Below are 23,142 nucleotides of genomic sequence, written 5' to 3'. Positions count from 1 at the left end.
AGCTTTGGTTTCAGAGTTATGTCTGTATATCCAAGATTTATCAAGTTTATTGATAAAGTTGTCAAGTTTATTATTTATCAAGTTGTATATTCAAGATTTATCATAGTTTTAAAAAACTTAGTTGCATTGTTACCATTGGTGCACTTTCCTCTGCAATGTCAAACTGAATCTTTCTGTATTAGCAAAATCAGCTTGTGTTGTGGCTGAATTGTTCATTAAAATCATGTGTATTGAACCATCGCTTTTCAAAACATCATTGCAGTTTCTCAAACAGTTAAGAAATGATTTTTTCCATTACCAAATTGTACATGTTGATAACTACTTTATGTTGATCACATTCAACTAAATTCCAATTATTTTGAAAATTATTGTATCTAATTTGTGATGTTCATAGCTTCATTCCCATAAGTTTACCTAATCTTATGAATTGTTCGACTTTATGTATCACTAAGCTTTGGTAGAACTTGGTAGCTTAAGCCCAACACATTCCATTATTACACAAAAAATCAAAAGTAACAAGCACCTGTTACACTAATACACACAGTGGCTCCTAGACAACTGATATGCTGTATGAGTTTACAAAAAAACATGTGCACTAGATCCTAGTACTGGACTACCAAGTTTTGCCATTCAGTTCAGTATAATTTTTGAGGTAAAAATGTGGTCGGACAATTTTTGAACATAAAAAAATTATTTGTAGAATAGCTACATTTTAAAAAAAAATCCTACCTTTAAAATAAATTTAAATTTGATGAAAGTGAAAATAGTTGTCTGTATTCTAAAAAACATTTTCTATATGCTAAAGGTGAGCCATATTACAAATTTAATCTAAAGAATGTAAGTGATGTGTTTCTTGTCTTAGTAAGATAATGCAGAAATGAATATGGTTTAGTTTCCTTTACACGGTTATTTACAAAATTATAACATCTCAAACTCATCTATTTTACTTTGTTATAGACACTGTTCTGATGGGTGTTGCTTATGCTGTTAAATGATGTTCTCATTGTTATTTTATCAGGTAACAAATATGTTAGTAGATCTGATAAAGCTATAATATTGGGCAGTATGTATTGATATTTGTTCTAGCATTATTTGTTAACATTTCTTTTTTAATTTTTATTTTGCTTAAAGTAATTTTATTTTTTAGATTTCTCCTTGTTGACTTTGGTTTAGCTGAAGAAGTTGGTAAAAATGCAGACACTAATTCTAATGAATCTAAGAAACGTAAACGATCAGCTATTGATGTAGGTGTAATGAATTTTTAAAAAAAAATATTTTATATGTTTATTTTTTGAGTGATTATTTTTATTTTCATTAATTGCTTTGTTTTGTATATCACTGGTATGGTTGCAGTGAAAAGTCACTGTAACCATACCAGTGATATATATTGAAACTTTTCAATGTGACTAGTCCTAGAATACATTGTTCCACAGATATTGGAATAAGTTGCTACTATTTTATCAACATTAATTTATCAACTTTGTCATAAATAACTAACTAGTCTGATTTATATGTTAATTCTTTTATCTATAAACAGTTATTTAAAATTGAAATGTTATTGAAGTATTCTTACAGTAGTTAATAGAGTGAAGAATTTTATTTTAATTTTTACAAACTACTTTATTTCAACAACCATAATTCCCATAATGAAATGTTTTATTTATATATATATATATATATATATATATATATATATATATATATATATATATATATATATATATATTCCCCCCCCCTCCCCATTTTTTATGACAATAGGATCACTTTAGTCATTCCATTATTCAAGTCTCTTCGAAGGGACTGTTTGGGCCTTGCGGTCTTCTCCGTACTTATTCATACGTTCCAATCTCCATGCCCTTTCTGGAGTTAAAAATGTTTGTGTTGTGAGTTTTTTCTTGTGAGTATTTTTGTCCTTGATTTTTTAATTTAATTTTATATTGTCTGTGGTGTCTTCTGGTGAAAGGCCAATTTTTTGTGCTTTAATTAGTTTGTTTGGGTTGAGGTTTATCATTTAGGTTGTTTGTTTTCCTAAAGTATTTAAATTGGGTTACTGTTTTGACTTTATTACAGTTTATTTTTCCTTCTTTTGTGTTGGTTTTTGGGGCATAATTTTTGTCTTTTTGAATGATATTTTGAGGCCAATTTTATTTGCAATGTTTTTAAGATACAATATCTGTGTTTTAGCTTTGTTGATGTTGTTTGCTAACAGTGCCAAGTTGTTGGTGAAACCAAGGCAGTTTGTTTTGATTTTTGGTCTATTTTTATTTTGGGGGGCATTTTTTGAGTCATTTCCTCATTAGCATTTCCAGAGCACAATTGAATAGTAGTGCTGAAAGTCTTATCACCTTGGCACAGCCCTATTTTGATCTCAAATGGTTCAAAGAGTTCACCTTTGAATTTCACTTTTGAGTTAGTGTTTGTGAGGGTCAGTTTTATCATATTTATTAATTTGGGATGTAATTGAAGATATCTTAGAATTTTTAGTAGGGATTCTGTGCAGGTGCAGTCACATGCTTTCTTGAAGACTACAGACGTTATTACCATCTCTGTGATTCTTTTCTGTTGTAATCCATTATTAGCTTGAGACTCATAATCTCGTCTGGACGGCTCCTCCAGGGTTTGAAAGCTCCCTGATGTTGTAATTTTTGCTTGGAGTTGTAAACCGATCCTGATGAGGATGATTCTTGAAAGATTTTAGTATGTTATGTCTAGGAGTGAGATCTATCTGTAGTTATTAGGGTTGTTTTGTCCACCATTTTGTTTAGTGGGTAGATGAGGGCTGTCGTCCAGTGTTCTGCTAGTTATTCTTCGAGCAAATGTTGTCAAGGTGTTGATGAAGGGTGATTTTTGCTGGTCTTCCTGCATGTTTCCACATTTCTATAATGATCTTATCTTCTTCTGCCGCTTTGCAATTCTTCATCTCGCTCAGTGCTTGGTAGATGTCTTTTATTATAGAAGGGTTGATGTTTTCTGGCAGTGTTGTTATTGGTGTGCTGATGTTGAAGTTTAGTAGTTCTGTTGATTCTTTGAAATGTAGTAGTTTGTTGAAATATTTTACTAGGATTTCTGCATTTTCTTATCGTTATGGACCACATTATCGTTGTCATCCTTCATTACTAGGGTTGGGAGTTGGTGTTTTTGGATTTGATTTTTGAAAATTTTTTGTTAGTTTCGACTGTGTTTTTTTTTGATTTCAGTGTGTCTTTATTATATTGTCTTTTTATTTTTTTAGGGCTTGGATGGTTTCTTTTCTTTGTTTTGCTAGATTTTAGAAGGATGCTTTTGAATTTTGGGATTGGTGTGATAGCCATGCTTGATATCTCTTCACTGTTTTGTCCCATTCACTTTTCCACCACTGATGATTTTTACAGGTTTTATTGGGGCCAATTCTGTGATTTAAGGTTGTTGACTAGGTCTTTGAGTTTATCGGTGATTGCTATTTTTTTTATCTTTTGTTAATTTGTTAATCTTGATTAGTTGGGTAAGGTCTGTTTTTCTTTTAGTTTTAGGGATATGGTGTTGTTGCTTCCTTTGGGGAGTGAATATAAATTTAATTTTTACTATGTAGTGATCTGAGTTTAGTGGAGTATGACTTGATAGAAGTTGTGGACTTTTTTAGATTCAGTTCACCGGACAATTTTCTCCTATTTGTTCCAGATATGTCCAGGTACATCTTGTGGAGGCTCAATCTGACTTTTGTTAAAGTTGTTATTTTGGAGAAAAGTTAAAAAGTCTGATCCTAAACATTACCCCCATATATATATATATATATATATGTTTTTGAGAGTTTATATCTCTCAAAAACACAGTAATTTGCAATATTCATTTTTGTGGTGTCCTGCATCTTCAATTGGTATTAAATGTTATATCTATTAAATTAAAAAATGTTTTTTTAATTTTTTTCATTTTATTTGAAATTAGGTTTTATATTTTGACATTTTGAATAATATAATGAGTAATATGTAAATTTTGCTGCCCAGTACTGGAATGACAGTATTGTATTGGACAGCAAAATTTACATATATACTCATTATACTATTTAAAATACAGAATATACTTTCAAATAAAATGATAAAAAATTAAAAGTGTGTTGTAGTACAATGGATATAGAATTTAATACCAACTGAAGATGCAGGTTACCGCAAAAACTAGTTATTGGAAATTAATATGGTAAGTTAAACTTATCTAATTACCATTTTGGTGATATATATATATATATATTTTTTTTTGACAAGTTGAATGAGTGAGGCAGTGTTCTCCTTTTAAATGTTTTAATGAGAAGTTAAAAAATAAAGAAAATATTTGAAAATTTTCCTTTGAGGAAATTTTTACTCTGAAAAGCTACATAATTAGTAATGTAAGTTTACAGGAGTTTGACTATCTTCATAGGTGACTGTATTATCTATGAAGATATGGTGCATCTTCGTAGGATATATGTCTGTGTCTTTGTGCATATATGAATAGTTTTTTGGTGATAAATAAACAACATTTTACCTGGTACGTATTTATTTTTTATTGCAACATAATTTTCACTGAAAAGTTTATTAAAAATATTACTTCTGTTAAATGTCATCATCGTCAACATTGATGTTCTATCTGGCAGCAGGTCCCGTACACAACTACTGTCACCATTCTTTTCTGTCCTAAGCATTTTTCTTTGTCACCTTGTAGTTTCCAATTTTCACCTCATCTGTTAACTTTATCCTTCTTTGTCGCTTCATTTCTCCTTCTGTGAATCCTGATCAAACAATTTCTGATTGTTTGAATCCTTCCAAACAATTATTAAATGTGTTATATAAATATTCCTTATTAATCCATGTCTCAGGCTAAATTGTTAATTTTAATTGTCCTGTGAACAAGTCACATTATTAAGGAATTGAGGTCTTGATAATGACAAGCTCTGCTCTTTCATAAACATTAAGACTGATGTGATATGGTAAATTATAAATTTATCTTCAGGCCTATAAAAGAATAACCCAGTATGTGTAATTAGCTAGCAGAGATGGTTAATCCTTTAAAATAAAGTAGAAATTAAATAAACAAAAATGTAGTCAGTTTGTTAAAACACTTGCAAATTTGCAATTTTTAAACAGAAAAAGCATATAACAGCAAGTAAAAATAAATTCACAAGATAAAATACGCAATCAATGCATAACAGAATTAGTAAATAAGTGGTTTATCTGATATGTTTTTATAATAAGGTAAAAAACCAAGTATTGACATGGCAAAGAAGAGATATGCAGACAGATAAGCCAAGGAAGGAAAATGAAGGAGATATTTTAGCTAAACATTTAAATTGTGTAAAAGTAGAGTAATACTGTTGGTTAAAACCAATGGAATTAGTGTTTTTATTTTGAATCTGGATCGAGTAATTTGTTTATTCTTTGAATTCTGAACATAGAATTATAATGAATTGCAACATATGGAATAAGTTTTCTGCTATTATTTCTTAAACCTACTGAAATTTACTTTTGTTAAACTAGTTTAATGAATTATTTATGCTATTGAAGTAATTGTTTTTCTTTTAAATTTGTTATGTATTAAACAGTTATAACTATTTTAGATTTAAATTAATTATTGCTGTTTGGTTATTTTTTTTTTCAGGAAAATGCAAATGGTTCAACAAGTGATGTAGTAAGTCAACCTTCAAAGAAAAGACAAGCATTACAACCATTGACTAATACTGTTAACAGTGTGCCAATGTTTAAAAAACCTTCAACGAATGATGCTAGTAAATTAATGCATCCGATATCTATTTCTTCCATACATAACAATAATAATAGTAATAATAATAATAATAATAATATTATTTCTGATAAGATTGAATCTGATGTGAATAATATAAAACATATCGATAATGAATTACTTTCATCAAGACGCCAGCCATTATCCTCAAATTCTGCTAATGTTCAGAATAATATTTCTCCTCAAAAACTGCCTCGTTGTAATTTATTCACTGATCAGAATAAATCAACCAATGAAAATTATGTTACAAGTAGTAATAGGTTGTTACAAAAACCCATTACACCGAACAATAAAAATACTGTAAAAGTATTTCAGACATTATTACCTAGTAAAATGAATACAAAATCATCAGGATCAAGTTTCTTGAGAGTTCAAAACTCACAGGTAATAGTTATTTAAAATTTTCTTTTACTCATTCATTACTTTCATGGTGTTTTTTGTTTTATGAACAGAAACCTCATTGCTGATTTTTTATTTTACAGCTTCTTTAACAGTTGTTTAGAATTAGTATAATACATACATGCATGTGTATGTGTTTTTGTTTGTAGTACAATTGATTTTGAATTTTTTTAATATTGTGCTATGTATTCTTAATTACATTACTCAGACAAATGTTTATTGTTCACTGTGTGCTTCTTCATAGTTGTTTGTAACAATTTGGCACATTACTCAAGAAAACGTTTCTTTAAAAAAATTCTATTATATCACTTTTGCTTTTTGAAAATAACATTAGCATACTGTCATGTTAAAAAAAAAAATATTGATATACTTAGTGCAGATTTTTTTTATAAGTAAGTTGTTTTTTTCAGTTTGGTGAATTGCTGAAGAGAAATAATTAGGAATACATTATTATACATTTTATTAATTAAGATCTCTCATTGTTCTATACCAGGGGTAGTCAAACCTTTTTATACTTTTTTTTTAACCTCTGGGACCACTGGTAGGTATTGCTTCAGAGGATGATGAATGACAATTTTGATAGCATGTGAAAATGCCATGCCTGATCTTTTTATACCTACTGCCCACTTTAGTGTCTGTTAGTAGTAAAATTTTCTAACCGCCCACCGGTTCCACAGTAATGGTGATTTATAAAGTAGGGAAGTAATTTTATAAAATTTATAAAGCTGAGTTACATCAGGTTAAAGTATATAATAATAATTACTTACCAAATACTTGTACTGACCAGATACGTGAGCTATTCTGGGACAAGGTTATTTTGTTTGCGGTTGCACTCTAGCGCCATTTAGTTTCACTTACATAATGTGAACTAACCTTATGCATGAGTGATACAAATTGTATATTTTCTGAAATTTTAATTGTCACAGGGAATTTTATGAAAAAGTTATGAAAATGTTTTTAAATAATGCTATGAAAATTTTTTAAAAAGTTAATTAAATTAAAAAAAAAAAAAGAAGGAAAGTGCTACAGTATCGGACAAATCCCTTGCTGCCCACCATGAAATCTGGAACAACCACTAGTGGGCAGTAGGGACTAGGTTGACTACCACTGTTCTATACTAAGAAAAATGTTAATATTTTTAATTACTGCTTGTTGTCATCTGTTAGCTATTCCATTTTTGTTTTTATTCATAACATTTTACTTGATAACTAAAGAATGTATGTTGAAATCTGATTGAATTTTTTTTTCTTACTAAATGTTATTAAATATGAAACACTGACTTTATATTTCTAACCATTACCAAGCTTCTTTGGCCGCAGTATTATTATTGTAGACCAGATTTTATGTAGTATCTTCTTTGCATGTGTGCCCCTATAAATACTGTTATACCATAATTTCACTTTATAAAATGGTTGGATTTCCTTTTTTTTGAAAGTGCCATAGTCCAGTCTATTGGAGTAGAATGCTGCTGTCTGATATATTAAAATAAATTAAACATTCTGATCTGGACTAGCCAAGTTAATTTTCTCAACCAGTTTTTACATTGTTGCTAAATTAAGAGTTTATTCTCTTTTTGTCTTCTGTTAATTTGAATAGGACAGTGTGTGTTGTTATTGTACAGTCTTATGGAAATTATTTTGAACAAGAGTATTTTTTTTCAAAAATAATCAAATTTATTATATATAAAGAATGTTATGTTTTTTATAGTATTTTTTAATATTTAATATGCCCTCCTCACTCTTTATTAACCATTTCAATTCTTTTAAACATTGAATCTATATTTTTTTTCTTTAGTAGTGCAGTCCATTTTTCTGTCTTTTCTTCACAATTAATTGCCTACAAACTTTCACTTGGGTTCAGGTCTGGTGAATTTCTATGCCAGTCCAAACACTGAATCCCTTTTTGATACATGAAAAGCTTAACTTTCTTGGATGATTGGCAGGAGGCCAAATCTTGTTGAAAAACAGAAGTTTTGACTCCAAGTAAATCTGAAAGTTTTTCAAGTTCTGGTGGAGCCCTGTTTTCTAATAAAAATGTATTATTGGATAATACTTTACAGTATTTTCATTGTTCATCATCCCAAAGATGGGTACCAAAGTAATTGAAGCATCCCTAAAACATCATCTTTAAAGGATGCTGTACAACTTGTTTGATGTGTTTTGGTGAAACCCACTCATCATTGCTTCTTTGCACATGCGAGATGCTTACACCCTGAACTAGAAAATAACTCTTTGTCAGAGAAAAAGGACTTTTCTCCAAGTCTCAACATTCCAGTTTTTGTATTTTTGCCCCAAAGAAGCCCCTTCTTTTTCATGGCGTCCATAAGATGTTATTTTCTTATAGGCCTTTTTGCCTTGAGACTGCTTTCCAAACGTCTTCTGCGTACAGTAGAATCGTGAATCTTCACACCAGCTGATTCTAATCTTTTTGTAACTCAAAACTACTTTTCTGAGGATTAATTTTACATAAGTCTATGCAAAATACAATCATCTTTTAAGGTGGTTTTACGTTTTCTTCTACAGCAACCTTTTCTTTGGGGTGAAATTGTCCCTGTCTCAAGATTTTATTTAATTATCTTATTAACTACAGCTAGACTAACCTTACACTCTGCTGTTACATCTGAGTCATACAAGTATGTTCATTGATTGTTATCTTGCTTCTTTTTTTGGGAGTTAAATCCGTATTGCTACTTTTTTAAATTTATTAGCAAAATCACAAGATCACTTACACTAGAAGAAACCAAAATAAAGTAAGCAATACACATAACCTCTCAAAACAAACAAGATATTTTCAGGCAATACTTGAAATGGAAGGAAACAGCTGTACTACATCTGGAATTAGTGATACAACATAACTAACTAAAAGTTACCTCTTGTTCACATTAATTTTCACAAGACTGTAATATAATTTTACTTTGTGTGCGCATATATACATATTACATCATCCTAGTTCAGTTAATGGAGATCTCTGTAAAGAAGATTCTGAGTTCAGTTCTCTGTGTAGGTTTTCCATTTTTTCTTGTATCTTTTCATTAAAATTCAATTTCTTTATTTTTTAAAGCAGTATTTGACATTTACACAGAACATACATATGTATTTAAAAAATGAAAATACTATTGATGATTTTCTTAAGTTTTAAGCTAACATTATGAATAATTTACATTAAGAAATTTGTTTCTATTTTTTTGAAAAACATTTTTAGCATATTAAAACAATGCAGTTTTATATCAGTTAGAATTTTATAAAAGAATTTTTTTTTGTCCTAGGTAAGGCCAGTTTTTACTCTTCCTCTATGTCCTTCAAGTCAAAATGATAAGAAATGTAACTGTGATGGCAAACCTCAAGTATGCAATGTTTGTATTGTTCGTAAAAGACAAATTGCACCTAGAGCCGGAACACCTGGCTTCCGCCCTCCAGAAGTATTATTAAAGCACCCATCACAAACAACCGGTAGTGTATAAAATACTAATATTATTTTTAACTCTTTTTTTAAATTAATGTTTGTTAAAGTGCAATCTACATACATAGTTTTTCCTAAATGAAGATTTTTCTTAAAAACTTATAAATTCTTTTTTTACAGAATGGAATGATTTTGAAAATGAACTGTTAACAACCTATGTTTGAGAATATCACAATGTACAGTTTGTTTCAATAACTTATGGTAATTTAAAAAAATTTTGAACTTTTGATTCTAAAAATCTGATAGTTTTATTTGTACAATATTTTCCATCACTCTATTATTATTACTATTTTTTTTATTTTTATTTTATCTTGGTGAATTCATTGTATCGTAATTTAAGTTATAATTCCATTTTGATAGGCACATTTTTATTATTAAAACTCAAAATAGGTAGCTATTAAAGTAAAATTATAATAACAATATATATATATAGAACAGCCAAATATTTCTGTGTATTTGAACTGGAAAATACAGAAACAATTTTTTCAGTATGACAAAAGTTTATTTATGCTTAAGCAAATAAACATTTGACATGTTAAGACCCTACCGTAGGACCAGTCTTGTTCCTAAGATTGGAAAAAATTAACTTTTTAGAGTAAGAGTGTAATGGAAAAGTGAAATCAAAAATTCAGTTTAAATGTATTTTATTGAGTGGGATCAGTTTACAAATGTCCAAATAGCGTGATAATACTTCTTCTTTCTGTTGGGTGTACATAATGCTATTGTGTGGGAATCTAAAATTGGTAATGCCACTGTGTTTTAAATTTATCGTAATACTTTTTTCATTATCTCAAATTTACCCTTTGCATAACTAGAAAAAGAGTTAAGTATTTGATACTGTTACTGACTATAATTAATTACAATTTCCCTTTTTTTTCACCTTGCCCTCTGTTTTACATATATGCTTTTTACTTTCAGTCTTGAGTTTATTTCTTATTTTAAAAAGGTATTCTATTCCTTTCTTTACTGAATTAAATCCAATTTTTCTCCTACATCTTAATTCTGTAGATAAATCTTCACATGACTTATGTGAAAAAGTCAGATAATATAAAACTATCTTTTATTGTATTAATTTACTTTCTGATATACTTTATCATGATCTTTTTGTAGCCATTGTTCACATTGTTCGTTAGTTATTATACTGTAATAATAAATTATATTTTTTCATGTTGTACATAATTCCTGATTGCCAGATTAGCAGCTGATGGCCCTTTTAGCACAAATTAAGGAGTGATGGGCTCATGTTAGTGAAGTAAATCTTTTATCATAGTTGTACTTGAGGATTTAAAGAGGCTAATTAAATACCTAACACAATAGGGCCGAAAGGTTTAAATTGTAAATCAGTTTTTTAAATTTCTATCTCAAGGTTTGTAGAACTTACTTCCAAGGGTCATTACATCTTTGTAACTTTAACAGAATTATATGTCTGTTCGAGGGTATTTTTATTGTCATAGCAAGTAGTTTTTCAATCCTTATTTATATTTGAGTTGCGGGGTTCCAGAGCACATACCCCAATTGTACCCTTATATAAATTTGTCTGTGAAGATCAGTAAAATTTACCAGATTTCTTCTGTTTAAAGGATTTTCAAAAACCTATATTGTTTTTGTGATTCTGTTAATGATTCTCTTTACTAATAATGGTTTTTAAGATATTGATGTTAAATCGGAGAATGATGAAGAAAATTCAAGTTTTTTAAATGCGAGTCTTAAAAATACTGACATTTTCACTTGCATATAAGGTATTAAATGTTAATGTTCTAAACTTCATTGGAAAGACTTTTGAAATAATACATCCAGTTTAGAAATAAAAGCTGGAATAATTGAGACATATTGTGCAAGGTACTCCTATATATGGGAGAGAAAATTAGCTGTCAGGTGCATTGTAGATGTCATGTGTTATAACTAAAAAAGGTAAAAGAAAAATTCAGTTGAATTTCCATTGATTTGTTTCAAGTGATATATCTAAAATAAAAATAGCCATTAAGATTGGTAACCTTTTTTTCTTTTTCCTGTTTCGCCTCCAGTAATTACCGTTCAGATAATACTTCAGGGGATGATTGAGGATGATTTGTATGAGTGTAAATGAAGTGTAGTCTTGTACAGTCCAGTTCGACCATTCCTGAGATGTGTGGTTAATTGAAACCCTTCCACCAAAGAACACCGGTATCCACGATCTAGTATTCAAATCCGTGTAAAAATAGCTGACTTTACTAGGACTTGAACGCTGGAACTCCCAACTTCTAAATCAGCTGATTTGGGAAGACGTGTTCACCACTAGACTAACCTGGTGGATTATGATTGGTAACCTGCTAATAAGAGAAAGTACTTAAAGAAGAATTCTAAATTCTTAAAAGAAATATTTCTTTTTAAAATGTTTTCCAATTCCTTAAATTAGGTAATGAAATAAATAATGTAGGAATATTTACCTAATTAAACGAAAGTTCTAGAATGTCTCTAATCCTGAAGGCACATTATTTTATTTGTACATTGTTTTAAAAAGATTTATCTAATGATGAGTTTGTCTGTAAAGAGTTGAAAACATTAACTACTTATATCATGATGAACTTCAGTGAAGTAACATGATGTGGGAATACAAAAACTTAACAAATTTAAGCACAATATGTATCTAAATATATACATAATGGCTATGTAGAGAAGTAGTTTAAGATTATTTTATGTTACATAAAAAGTTTTGTTCAAAAATCTTTTTTTTGTTTTATTTTTTATTGTACTACTACTACTACTTTCCAGATGACTTTCTTATATAAATAATGAAAAACACTTAAAAGTTATGTGGCCTTAAAAGTGGTTTTTGTTTCAAGATATTTATTTATAATAAATTAAGTGTTGGAAGTTTAGAAATGAAGTAAAATAAAATATAGGTGAGATTTAAGGTACAAGACTTTAAAAACTTGTAAAATGAGTTTAAAATTTGTTGAATTAGATTTTGTATGCAGAAAAAACTGTTTTCCTCCCATGTTACTGATTAGTTTTAATTGCTTAGTCATTATAAAACAAAAAGCATGTATTAAATGTTCAGCAGAAGTCAATTGTTATTTATGATTTTGGTTGGTTAGGTTGAGTAAAATTTTAACTCGAGATGGAGAGAATGGTTTCAGTATATTATTTATTTTATCATTTAGTGGACAGATTTATGCAGCATCCATTAAAAAAGTAGGTAGTCATCATTTTATTGTGATCTTTGTGTCCAGTATATTATTTCTCTTCCATAATTTATCAGAATTTAACTAAGCACAGCGATTACAAGGGAACATTCAGTATAAATAGCACGGCTTTGACATTTAACTGAACATATTTGTATTCATTTCGGTTTGTTAAGGAAAAACTGTTGCAATAATATACAATATTGTTGTAATAATGTGTAATAAATATATAATATATTGTTATAATAATATATAATATTGTTATAAGTGTATTTTCTGTATCAGAGTTGTTATTCTATAGTCAATTTTTTGCTTCCTTCTTCATAAGAATTCGGTGTTTAGTAAATACTGTCCTGTCCTTATCCTCAAGTGCTTGTTCAGCTGAATAACTAATTTCCTATTCGAAGTAGAATATTTTGCTCAATGAAATAAACAAAATTAAAAAAAAATCCTTGTTGCTAAAAGAGATTATTACATGATGAAAGTGTTTGTGAGTGTACATGCCAGTGCTTACATTGAATTTCATGTTCTACTGTTACTGTATTTTATATATTTTTAAGTATGTTGCTAATTCTCTGATTATTTGTTATTTACAGCTGTTGATATTTGGGCTGCTGGAGTAATTTTTCTGAGTATAGTGAGTGGTTGTTATCCATTTTTTAGATCACCAGATGATTTAACTGCATTAGCTGAAATTATGTCACTTTTTGGAACAACAGCAATTAAAAAACTTGCATTTAAATATGGTAATATTTTTTTAAAGTACTTACGTTATATTTTTATTTCTGTTTTTATTAGTAAGGTTTAAAAGAATAGAATATTCTGTAATAAAAATGTATTTCTCAATGAAGTCTGTTGATGTTCTGGTCTTGATATGAAGATTAATAAAATTTAATATTGCCACCTCTGGTCCATCTTTTGATGGATTCAAATTATCATCTTCATCTTGGCAATTTATCCTTTGTCTTTTCATTTTCTTATGTGATCTTTGAAGTTTGACTTTTTTCCAGCAATTGATATGTTTATGTATCTCTTATATATCTCCCATATGCTGTTCTCAAACTGCATCATCACTTACTAAAGCATTCCTTTGACATCCAGTCTAGTTTCTTTTCTATTTTTTATTTTTCTGTAATTGTCTGTTATCTCTACTTTGTCTAATACCAACATAAGTATATTCTGTTCATTCCTATCAACTCTTTTCTTTACTTTTAACAAGCATGCTGGAGCCATTATGCTTGATCAACAATGATTTTATGAAATGTCTAATATTTTCTTGTTGTATAATGAATTCTGTCTTTATTACAGCTCTGAATGCTGGTATACGTTAGTATATTCAGCATTTTTAGTATATAGCATTAATTGTACAACATGACGGAGCAGGTAGTTCTAGAAACTAAATGAAATCATATTCAACAGTTGACAGAAGTGTTGTTTTATTGTTTGTTACTATTATTTTGATAAGACTATTGATGATGATGCAGTTTTGGTTGATTTATGTAAAGAAAGGAATGAAGAATGTGAAGCCGTTGTATATGAGAGTTTTGAATATGTTTTACACACAATTCCAAAATAGTTTTTTCAGTTTGTCAAAAAGTACATTTTTCATTTCTTACTTAAAAATGATGTATACCCTTCAACTTATGAATTTTGTATTATATGAATTAACAAAAAAAAGTTTTAAAATTTAATTCTGTAATAGAAATATATTTCTAACTACAATTAATCGTTTTTAAAAAGGTATTAGAATACACTAAAAAACAGCCAATGTTGGGATAAGTTTTTTAATTAAAATGATTGATGTTCAAAGTATTAACATCTGAAAACTTTAGTCTGCTTGTAACATATGAAATAATATTAAAGGCCTTTTAAATACTTATATTATCCTTATTGATTTTTTTTTTTTTGGCATTGATTACCAAGATCATTAGCTCTTGCCAATCCTCAGAACAAAAAGTTTTGTTCATTTAATGAAAAGCATGAAGTAGCCAAAAAAGAAAAGTATACACACGTTGATAAAAGTTCACACACCCAAATGGGATGCAAAAAAACAGAAAATAAAACAAAGAAAAGGAAAATTTAACTATCCCCTCTAGATATAGAATGTATACTTTATACAGTAGAAGAGTCTGGCCGTATACAGAAAAAGCAGTAAGTCTCTATTAGCACATTCCTATCCCTCAAAATTCTCTTCATTCCTCCCTCTATTCTAAATTGAAGACACAGATCACGATGTACGATGCAATCCTCCAATAAGTGTTTGACTGTCAGCGGTTGCTGACATTCCTCACAAACTGGTTGATTGCTGCCAGTTAACCTATAATTAGACGTTAGATTTGTATGCCCTATTCGCATCCATGTTATAACAACTTGCTCTCTCCATTTAATCGGAAGTGGAGTGATCCACTTGTTAGGAGAGTCTTTGATAGCACTAAGTTTCATGGTTAACCCACTCCAAACTGTGTCATTCACGTCTGACACAGGCAGACACGTGACATGTAACATCGTCAGGTCTGACGGGAATTTCCCCGGGCTCAGGCTCGTCAACAGCCACTTGAGCTGCCTCATCCACAGCCTCATTACCAACAATACCAGAGTGTCCCGGGATCCACATCAATGTGCTCTGTTGCTGCTTCTTGCTTAGCACCTGGAGCAGTGCAAGAATCGTTTTCACAAAGGGGTCTGTTGAGCACGGATCTTGCAGTGCTTGGATACTATTCATCGAGTTGCTGCAGATTAAAAAGGATGGTACATGATAGTGCTTACAATACCTCAGAGCTTGCCAAATGGCATACAACTCAGCTGTATAAACAGATGCAACTGCTGGCAAGGACCATGAATGACGACTAATGCCAGCACAATGGAAGATACTGCCAACGCCGTTCGCTGACTTAGAGAATTCCTTGTAGAAAACTAGTTCTTGGTCACATTTGCTCACAAGCTCTTGAAAACGATGAAATTATTTTCTGAGAATTGCTGCATCGCTTAAAACGCGCTAGATCCATTTGAAAAAAGGTTGATGGAAGCAGCCACGGTGGTGATTCACACACCATTGATTCAACAACAATTGGAAGCACAATGCTGTACTTCTCCATCAATTCTTGAGCTCTGATCCCGGCCAGCCTGGCATAGGTCTGATGCCAGTTGTAAGCTTCTTGGAGAGGATGTCTAATGAACATGGTGCGGTGATGATGTGACGTTGACCGCATAACGCTTTAACAGCATGTCTCTTTGAAAATGTAGTGGAGTCAATCCTGATCCACATACAAGGCTATTGATGGGACTGGTACGAAACGCTCCAGTTGCATATAGAACTCTGGCATCGTTTATGACGTCTCAAGGCTTTTAGACAGCTCTTTTGAGCCGAGGAATAAACAACACAGCTGTAGTCTATTTTTGATTGTATCAATGAAGTATACAGACATGGAAGAACCTCTCGATCTGATCCCCAATTGATATTCTACATATATTTGATTATATTTAACGTTCGCTTGTATTTAGCTGCTAATCGTCGTACATGAGGATGCCATGTAAGACCTTTATCAAAGATTAGTCCCAAAAATTTGACTTTTTCTTTATACAGAACTCCAACATCCTTTACTGTGAGTCGTGCACTAGGGTGTGTTCCTCTATAGCGACAGAAATGTACAGTGCATGACTTTTCAGTTGAAAACCTGAAGCCAGACTTCTCAGCTGCATCAACAATATCATTGATTGCTCCCTGTAACTTATACTGGACCATTGCAGTTTCCGTGCTGCCATAGAAAATCACCAGATCGTCGACATACATACACCTACCAATTCCTGGTGGTATTACTTATAGAACACTATTGACAGCTATTGTAAACAGGGTGCCGCTAAGGGATGATCCCTGCAGAACTCCATTTTGTAAACACCTATTTGTCAATTAGGTATTGCCAATGCATACTTTTATAGTTTGCTGAGATAAGTAGCTGGCAACAATCATGGGGAGATTTCATGTAGTCCCCATTCATACATTTGTTTTAAAATTCCATACATCCACGTCATATCATAAGCCTTTTCAAGGTTGAAAAATACGCCCACGAAGTGCTTCTTTGTAATGAAAGCATTCTGTGTAGTGTCCTCAAGAAGAATCATGTTATCAGTCATAGAATGACGCTTTCTATATCTGATTTGATACGGGGAAAGAAGCTGCTTCCTCTCTAATAACCATACTAAACGAGCATTTATCATTTTGTCTAAAAGTTTGCCGATACACGATGTTAGAAATATTGGCCTGTAATTCTTAGTGTCTAAAGGATCTTTTCCTTGTTTCAAAAGCGGCACAATCGCTGTTTCTTTCCACATTTGTGGATATGAGGCAGAGGTCCATATTCTATTAAGTAAGTGTAATATCCATGCTTTATTATCGTCATTAAGCTCTTTGATGAATGCATACGGAACGTCATCATATCCAGGTGAAGTATCACTGGAGTTTTGTAGAACATGATTGAATTCAACGATTGAAAGTGGTATGTTATAAAAAAGGTCGTTGTCTGTTACAAAATTTAGTGATGCTTGCTCTTTTGAGATGCGAATGAAATCGATGTGACGATTTTCATTGCTACTCACAGTTTCAAACTGATCGGCCAACAATTCAACTATAGCCTGTTGATTGAGTATGATGACACTGGCTTGTTTGAGCGCGTTTAATGAACGGCTATTGGACCGGCCAGCTATGGCTTTAACCTTCTTCCATACTTGCGTAGCAGATGTGTTGCTATCGATGGAGGATACATATACCTCCCAGGATGCTTTTTTTGCAGATAATATGATGCATCTGGTTTAGGCATGATGTCGTTTAAAAGATATTACATTCTCCAGGGTAGGATGTCTTTTGAATAGATTGAAAGCTTTCCTTTTGTTACTAAATGCTATATTTACTTTGACTCTCCACCATGGTACACTGGGTTTCATTGAAGTTTTGTTGGTTTTAGGAATGTTTTCTTTTAAGCTGAATTTAGAATTGCCTGTCTCGCGTCTGTTATATCTTCATTGTTATTTCCAGTATAACTTGGCATAATGATGTTGTCTGTATAGCCATTCCAATTGGCACATTTAAGAGACCACTGCTGAATAAACTTTGGTGCCTTCCGCTGTATATTTTTTGTAATTAGAATCGGGAAGTGGTCACTTCGATGAAAGTGTTGGTCAACGTTCCAATCCAAGGAAAGTGTCAATACTGGACTGCAAAATGTCAAATCTATTGCCGAAGTTTCACCGTTTTGTATGTTGAAAAATGTTCCTGTATCGTTGTTTAACAGGATTAGCTCAGTGTTCAATATAAATTCTTCGACGTCACGCCCTCTGCGTTCCAATAGTTGTGAACCCCAAAGTGGGTTATGCTCATTGAAATCCTCCACCAGAATTATCAGCCCTGGGAGTTGGCCATATAAGTTTAGCAGATTGTCAGTGTTCCAGTTGCTGTCTGGCAGATATATGTTACAGATGGAGACTTCAACTGGAGATGATAAACATACAGCGACAGCTTGTAACGTAGTATTTAGTTGTAGTTGTTGAAAAGACAGATGCGAATGTACAAGAGTGGCAACACCACCACTTGCTCGTCGATCAAATACAACATCTGCACGTATCACATCATATCCACGTAGATGGAAATCATGTTCTGGCTTAGTGTGTTTCTTGAAGACACATGCATGCAGGGTTGTGCTCATTTATAAATAGTTGAAGCTCAGGTAGGTGTGAGACACAACCGTTAATATTCCAATGTATTATATTCTCCGTTAACTTTATAAGCTTGGCTTACCCTTTGGCCATCCTTTCTTCATTTTTGTAGTTGCAGTACTACCTGAGTCAGTTAATAACCCCACAGAACCGCAGTCACTCTCCTCACCTGAGATTAACATAGTCTCATGGTTTGGCAGAGTTGTGCTATGTGTAAGACCGGGATTTACTGGTTTCAGCAATCCAGTTGAAGATGCATGAATTGTCAGTGGCACCGTCATGCCTTGTGTTATTTCCATTTTCTCTAAGTTGACTACAACAGAGGTACTGCTCTTCTGCAGCCTCTGTCCTTTTGTGGCTTATCCCCTTGCAAGAAATCTAAAGGTACCAGAGGACATTTGACTTTTGATAAACTCGATGTCCCTGTATTATTAGCTTTGGACTGCTTTTTACTGCTATGTTCAATATCACCAGTAATCCCGTGTGTTTGCGATGTCAATGGTGTATGTGATTTGGCAATTACGACTGACTGCTGACTACCAGTCGATGGCATTGGTTCAACTGTAGCAAATTTCCTTTCTATATATTTGCCTAAAACCGTAGTTAGAACTGGTGTCAATTGCTTGATTAAGCTATCAAGTAATTGTGGCAAAGACGTATTCGTGCTAGGCGCAGCCATTTGCACAAAGCATTTTTTGCCCGGCATCTGCGCATTAACTATTTTCTTCGTCTCAAGATAACTAATTTTTTCAGAACTTTAGTCTCTTGTATCACAATTTCTTTCTTGAAAGCAGGACAATTCCTAGATCTTGCTGAATGTTGTCCTCTGCAGTTCACACATAAAGGGATTTCCTTACAGGGTTCACCTTCATGGATTGCTTGGCCACATGCACAAATCTCTTCACGACTGCATATGTCGGAGATATGACCAAAACGTTGGCATTTGAAACACTTCATTGGCAGTGGGATATAGGCGCGCACATCCAACTGATGGATCCCGGCCCTGATTTTTTCAGGCAACGATGGCTTATTAAAAGTAAGGACATGAGAAGAAGAGGGTAGCACTTCACCATCCCTCCTCATGTTCAATCGCCTACATGCGACGATGCCTTGCGATACCATTTCACTAACAATCTCCTCTTCAATTCACTACAATTAAGTAAGTCATGATAAACTATTACTCCTTTGGAGTAGTTGAGTGTGTCGTGAGCTTCCACAGTAACTTCAATGTTTGCCAATTGTTTCATTTCTAATAATTTCACTGATTGTATGTTGTTCAGCGCTTCAATGAATAATCCAGCCTGCGTCTTTTTAGCTTCCTTAACTGACCCACTAGCTTTCGTAGCGAGTTCCCTAGTTATGACAAAGGGACTAATGTCTGAAAAACCGCTTTCCGATCCATTGTTTCTTTTAATAAGAAGATATTTCGGTCGAGGAATTCCTGTTGACGATGACGTCGAAGGAGGAGAGACTTCAGAACAAGGGCATATGCCCCCAAGGTTGTCCGGGGTTACCGAATGAGGGTTTAAAGTTTTAGATTTCATAAAGAGTGTTACAGAATAATTCATCTCTCTGGCTTCCCACCCACCATGGAGCCACACATTTGGGATGCCCACCTGGACACAAGGGCTACCAGAGAGATATAGATCCCAATCCACCCTAAACAGGAAACTAGTCCTGTCAAGGTATCTCGGGCTCTCACCTGTTTACCCGTCTCTTCTGCAAGCAGAAGGTTCAGTCGTAAATGAGCCGATTGACCGGCAGTGGTTAGCAAACTGGCCCCCTGTTTAGCTAAAGTAGGGGCCAAAGGGCTGTATTGCTACATCCAGCCGTGGTTTTCCAGAACAATGGTAAGGTTTCACTCAAGCACCAGGATCCCCCATTTCCAGCGACACAGGTCTCCGCGCACAGCAAACACGCAGGGGAGTTCAGTCTCGAGATGAAAAACGACAGTGATCTATACTCCCATGCCCACATAATCCATAGCTCCGTTAGACGGCTTGGAGTTTCATACAAGTCCGAGACAAGTACACAGCCATTGTCCTCCCCCCCAGACATGGATCGTAGATGTTGCTGATCCGGACATGGAGATGGATTTACTTCAGGGGATTATTATTATTATAATAATATCATCTTTTATAATTGGATAGGATCACTTTAGTCACTCAATTATCCAAGTCTCTTCATTGAGACTGTTTGTGCCTTGCGATGCTCCCAGTAGTTTTTCAAACATTCTGCTTGTTCTCTTTCTTGTGTTGAAAATGTTCATGTTGTGAGTTTTTTCTTGTAAGTTTGAAGCAAGTGTTTTTGTTCTTATTTTCTTGTTTAATTTTATTTCATCTGTGGTGTCCTCTGGTGTAAGGCCAATTTCCTTCAGATTCTCTTTCTCTGATCCATCTGCATCCTGTTTTGGTGTTTTTTGAATTGAGATTGTACTATATTAGCTGTTTTAGAAGTCTTCAATCCTACATCGTCATGATACGTCCAAAGAATCCTAGCCTCTTACACATAGTATCAGACATGAGTTCTAACTCTTTTTACGCTTTGTTGGGCACAATCCACCACTGCTTGTATTACTTTGTGGTACTTTTTATTGATGCAGGTTCTTCCAGTTCTTTTGATTTTCTGAAGTCTGTCTGTCTTTGATAGTTTGTTCAGGTGGAAGAGTGTTTCTGCTGCATAAGTGGCTTCTGGTTTTATGACAGTAGTGTGTCTTATTTTTGCATTTATTGATAGGCATTTTTTGCTGTAAGTGTACCAGATTAATTGACGTTATAAAATATAACATTTTATTTATTAGCTTCTAAATCATCTTACCAAATTGGCAATTTACACATGGGTTTGTATTTGTGTAAGTTGCATGTTAATAAACATCCGCTACATGTATATGGGGTTATTATAAAATGTACACAAAACTGTTGAAATATTCTAAATTGGAAATTAGTATTTATCTTGTAAATTTATTTGACTTGTGAAGTGTAAATATCAAAATAGATCACAGTCATGATTTTGAGGCTATTAGCGACCATTTTCAAAAATGTTTAGGTAGATTTTTATAAAAGGTCTCCTTTGAAAGATTTGAAATTAATTTCTTTTATAATTTTGAATTGGTGTATTTTATAACTTAAGTGGAACACTTTGGGACATGCTTATTTAAACACGTGCTAAATTTTATTGGTTATATGTTTTTCCCCCAAATTGTACATAAGCTGAGAAAGTTTGACAATAATGTCATAGTCAGCATTTTCCTAGGTTTAGTTCAACCTACATTATATCTACACGTGTAGATTTGATAACAGATTGATGTTATACTATTTAATAATGGTTAAAAAAGGTACTGTCAATTCTGTAGCACTATAAAGGTATATTGTGTTGTGTTAGTCTACTTGAAGTGATTTATTTTTCAGTCATGATCATTCATTAATTTATTACATTAACTATTTGAGGTTAATATTTTATGTATTTATGTTAATATTTAAAAATTCTCAATATTCTTCTTGTTTTTCTTATGATTTTTTTTTGTTTTGTTTATGTTTAGGTAAAAATTTACTATGTAATCATGATAAAGACAGTGAAAACTTAAAAGATATTTGTGAGAGATTACGTCGACGTCGGCAAGAAGCAGCAGAATTAGGAAAAAAGGCGGAAGAAACAAAAAGGTGTGAAACATGCGGAATGCTTGATTTACCTATAGATGGTTGTAACTGTAAACCAACTGATTATAATTCTGCTGTTGGAGGATTATTTCCTGATACAGCTTATGATCTGCTAAACCGAATGCTTGATCTTGATCAGGATACTAGAATCACTGCTACTGAGGCATTGAATCATCCTTTTCTTGCTGATTGAAATTTAAAAATATTAATAAAAAGGAAAAAGGTAGTTTATTTGTGTTGAGTGATTAGATTATGATCTCAATCTTTTTGTGTATATATTTTTTTTTTATTGTGGGTTAGGAAGAGCCATGGCATTACTATTGTATGGTTCTTAAACACAGGTTTGATATAAGGAATTTTATTTTATTTATATTTTTACCCACCATAGTGTTCTTTCTTGAGTTGATCTCAAATATATTTTATTGTGAGTTTGCTCAAATGTAGAATATTTCTAAGAAGACAAATTATAGAAATATTTTAATACATATTGTTATTATTATGTGTAACTTAAAAAGCTGGTAATTTATTTTTATTCATAATTATATTTCTCACTGTTAAAACAATATAAACATCTCTCTGTTGATTGTTTCATTTAAGTGCACAAGTAATTTAATTTTTTTGTTAACCAGGTTTTTTTTGGTTTCATGGTTTGTAAACATAACTGTTTGTAGTTTAATAGCTTTACTGACGTAATATGAAATGAATTGAAGAAAATGTTAATAAAAAACAAAGAAAATGTTAATAAAAAACAATAGTAATTTCTAAATGATTAGAATATTATCAATTTATTTTACAAACCGTATAGGATTGATTAAACTTTTGTTTTACACTTTTAAATAGTTTGTATTTATGTCTATTATTTTTTACAATTTAAAAAAAAAATATTTTGAACAGCTTCAGCTTGGTTGTTATCTGAAAAAAAATTGGGAAATTTTTAGGTTTATTTTGCTGTAGTCTTGGCAACTGCAATAAGTCTCATGATAGTACATGAATATACATTGTCCCTGAATGTA

General features: G+C 32.0%; 1 protein-coding gene across 1 annotated transcript in view; it reads left to right on the top strand.

Moving 5' to 3' along the window:
* The window catches only part of LOC142327972 (cell division cycle 7-related protein kinase-like), a 41,374-nt gene extending 18,573 nt beyond the window's left edge, over positions 1 to 22,801 (top strand). Inside the window, exons 6-10 of the mRNA XM_075371395.1 lie at positions 1,148 to 1,244; positions 5,605 to 6,129; positions 9,410 to 9,593; positions 13,364 to 13,513; positions 22,012 to 22,801. Of these exons, the coding sequence (XP_075227510.1) occupies positions 1,148 to 1,244; positions 5,605 to 6,129; positions 9,410 to 9,593; positions 13,364 to 13,513; positions 22,012 to 22,322 (1,267 nt within the window). The 3' untranslated portion in view covers positions 22,323 to 22,801. The remainder of the gene's footprint in view (positions 1 to 1,147; positions 1,245 to 5,604; positions 6,130 to 9,409; positions 9,594 to 13,363; positions 13,514 to 22,011) is intronic.
* The last annotated feature ends 341 nt before the right edge of the window (positions 22,802 to 23,142 follow it).

This window comes from Lycorma delicatula, chromosome 7, assembly GCF_047948215.1.
Source record: "Lycorma delicatula isolate Av1 chromosome 7, ASM4794821v1, whole genome shotgun sequence".
NCBI classification, from domain to species: Eukaryota; Metazoa; Arthropoda; class Insecta; order Hemiptera; family Fulgoridae; genus Lycorma; species Lycorma delicatula.
This window is presented reverse-complemented; position numbering and strand designations above follow the sequence as displayed.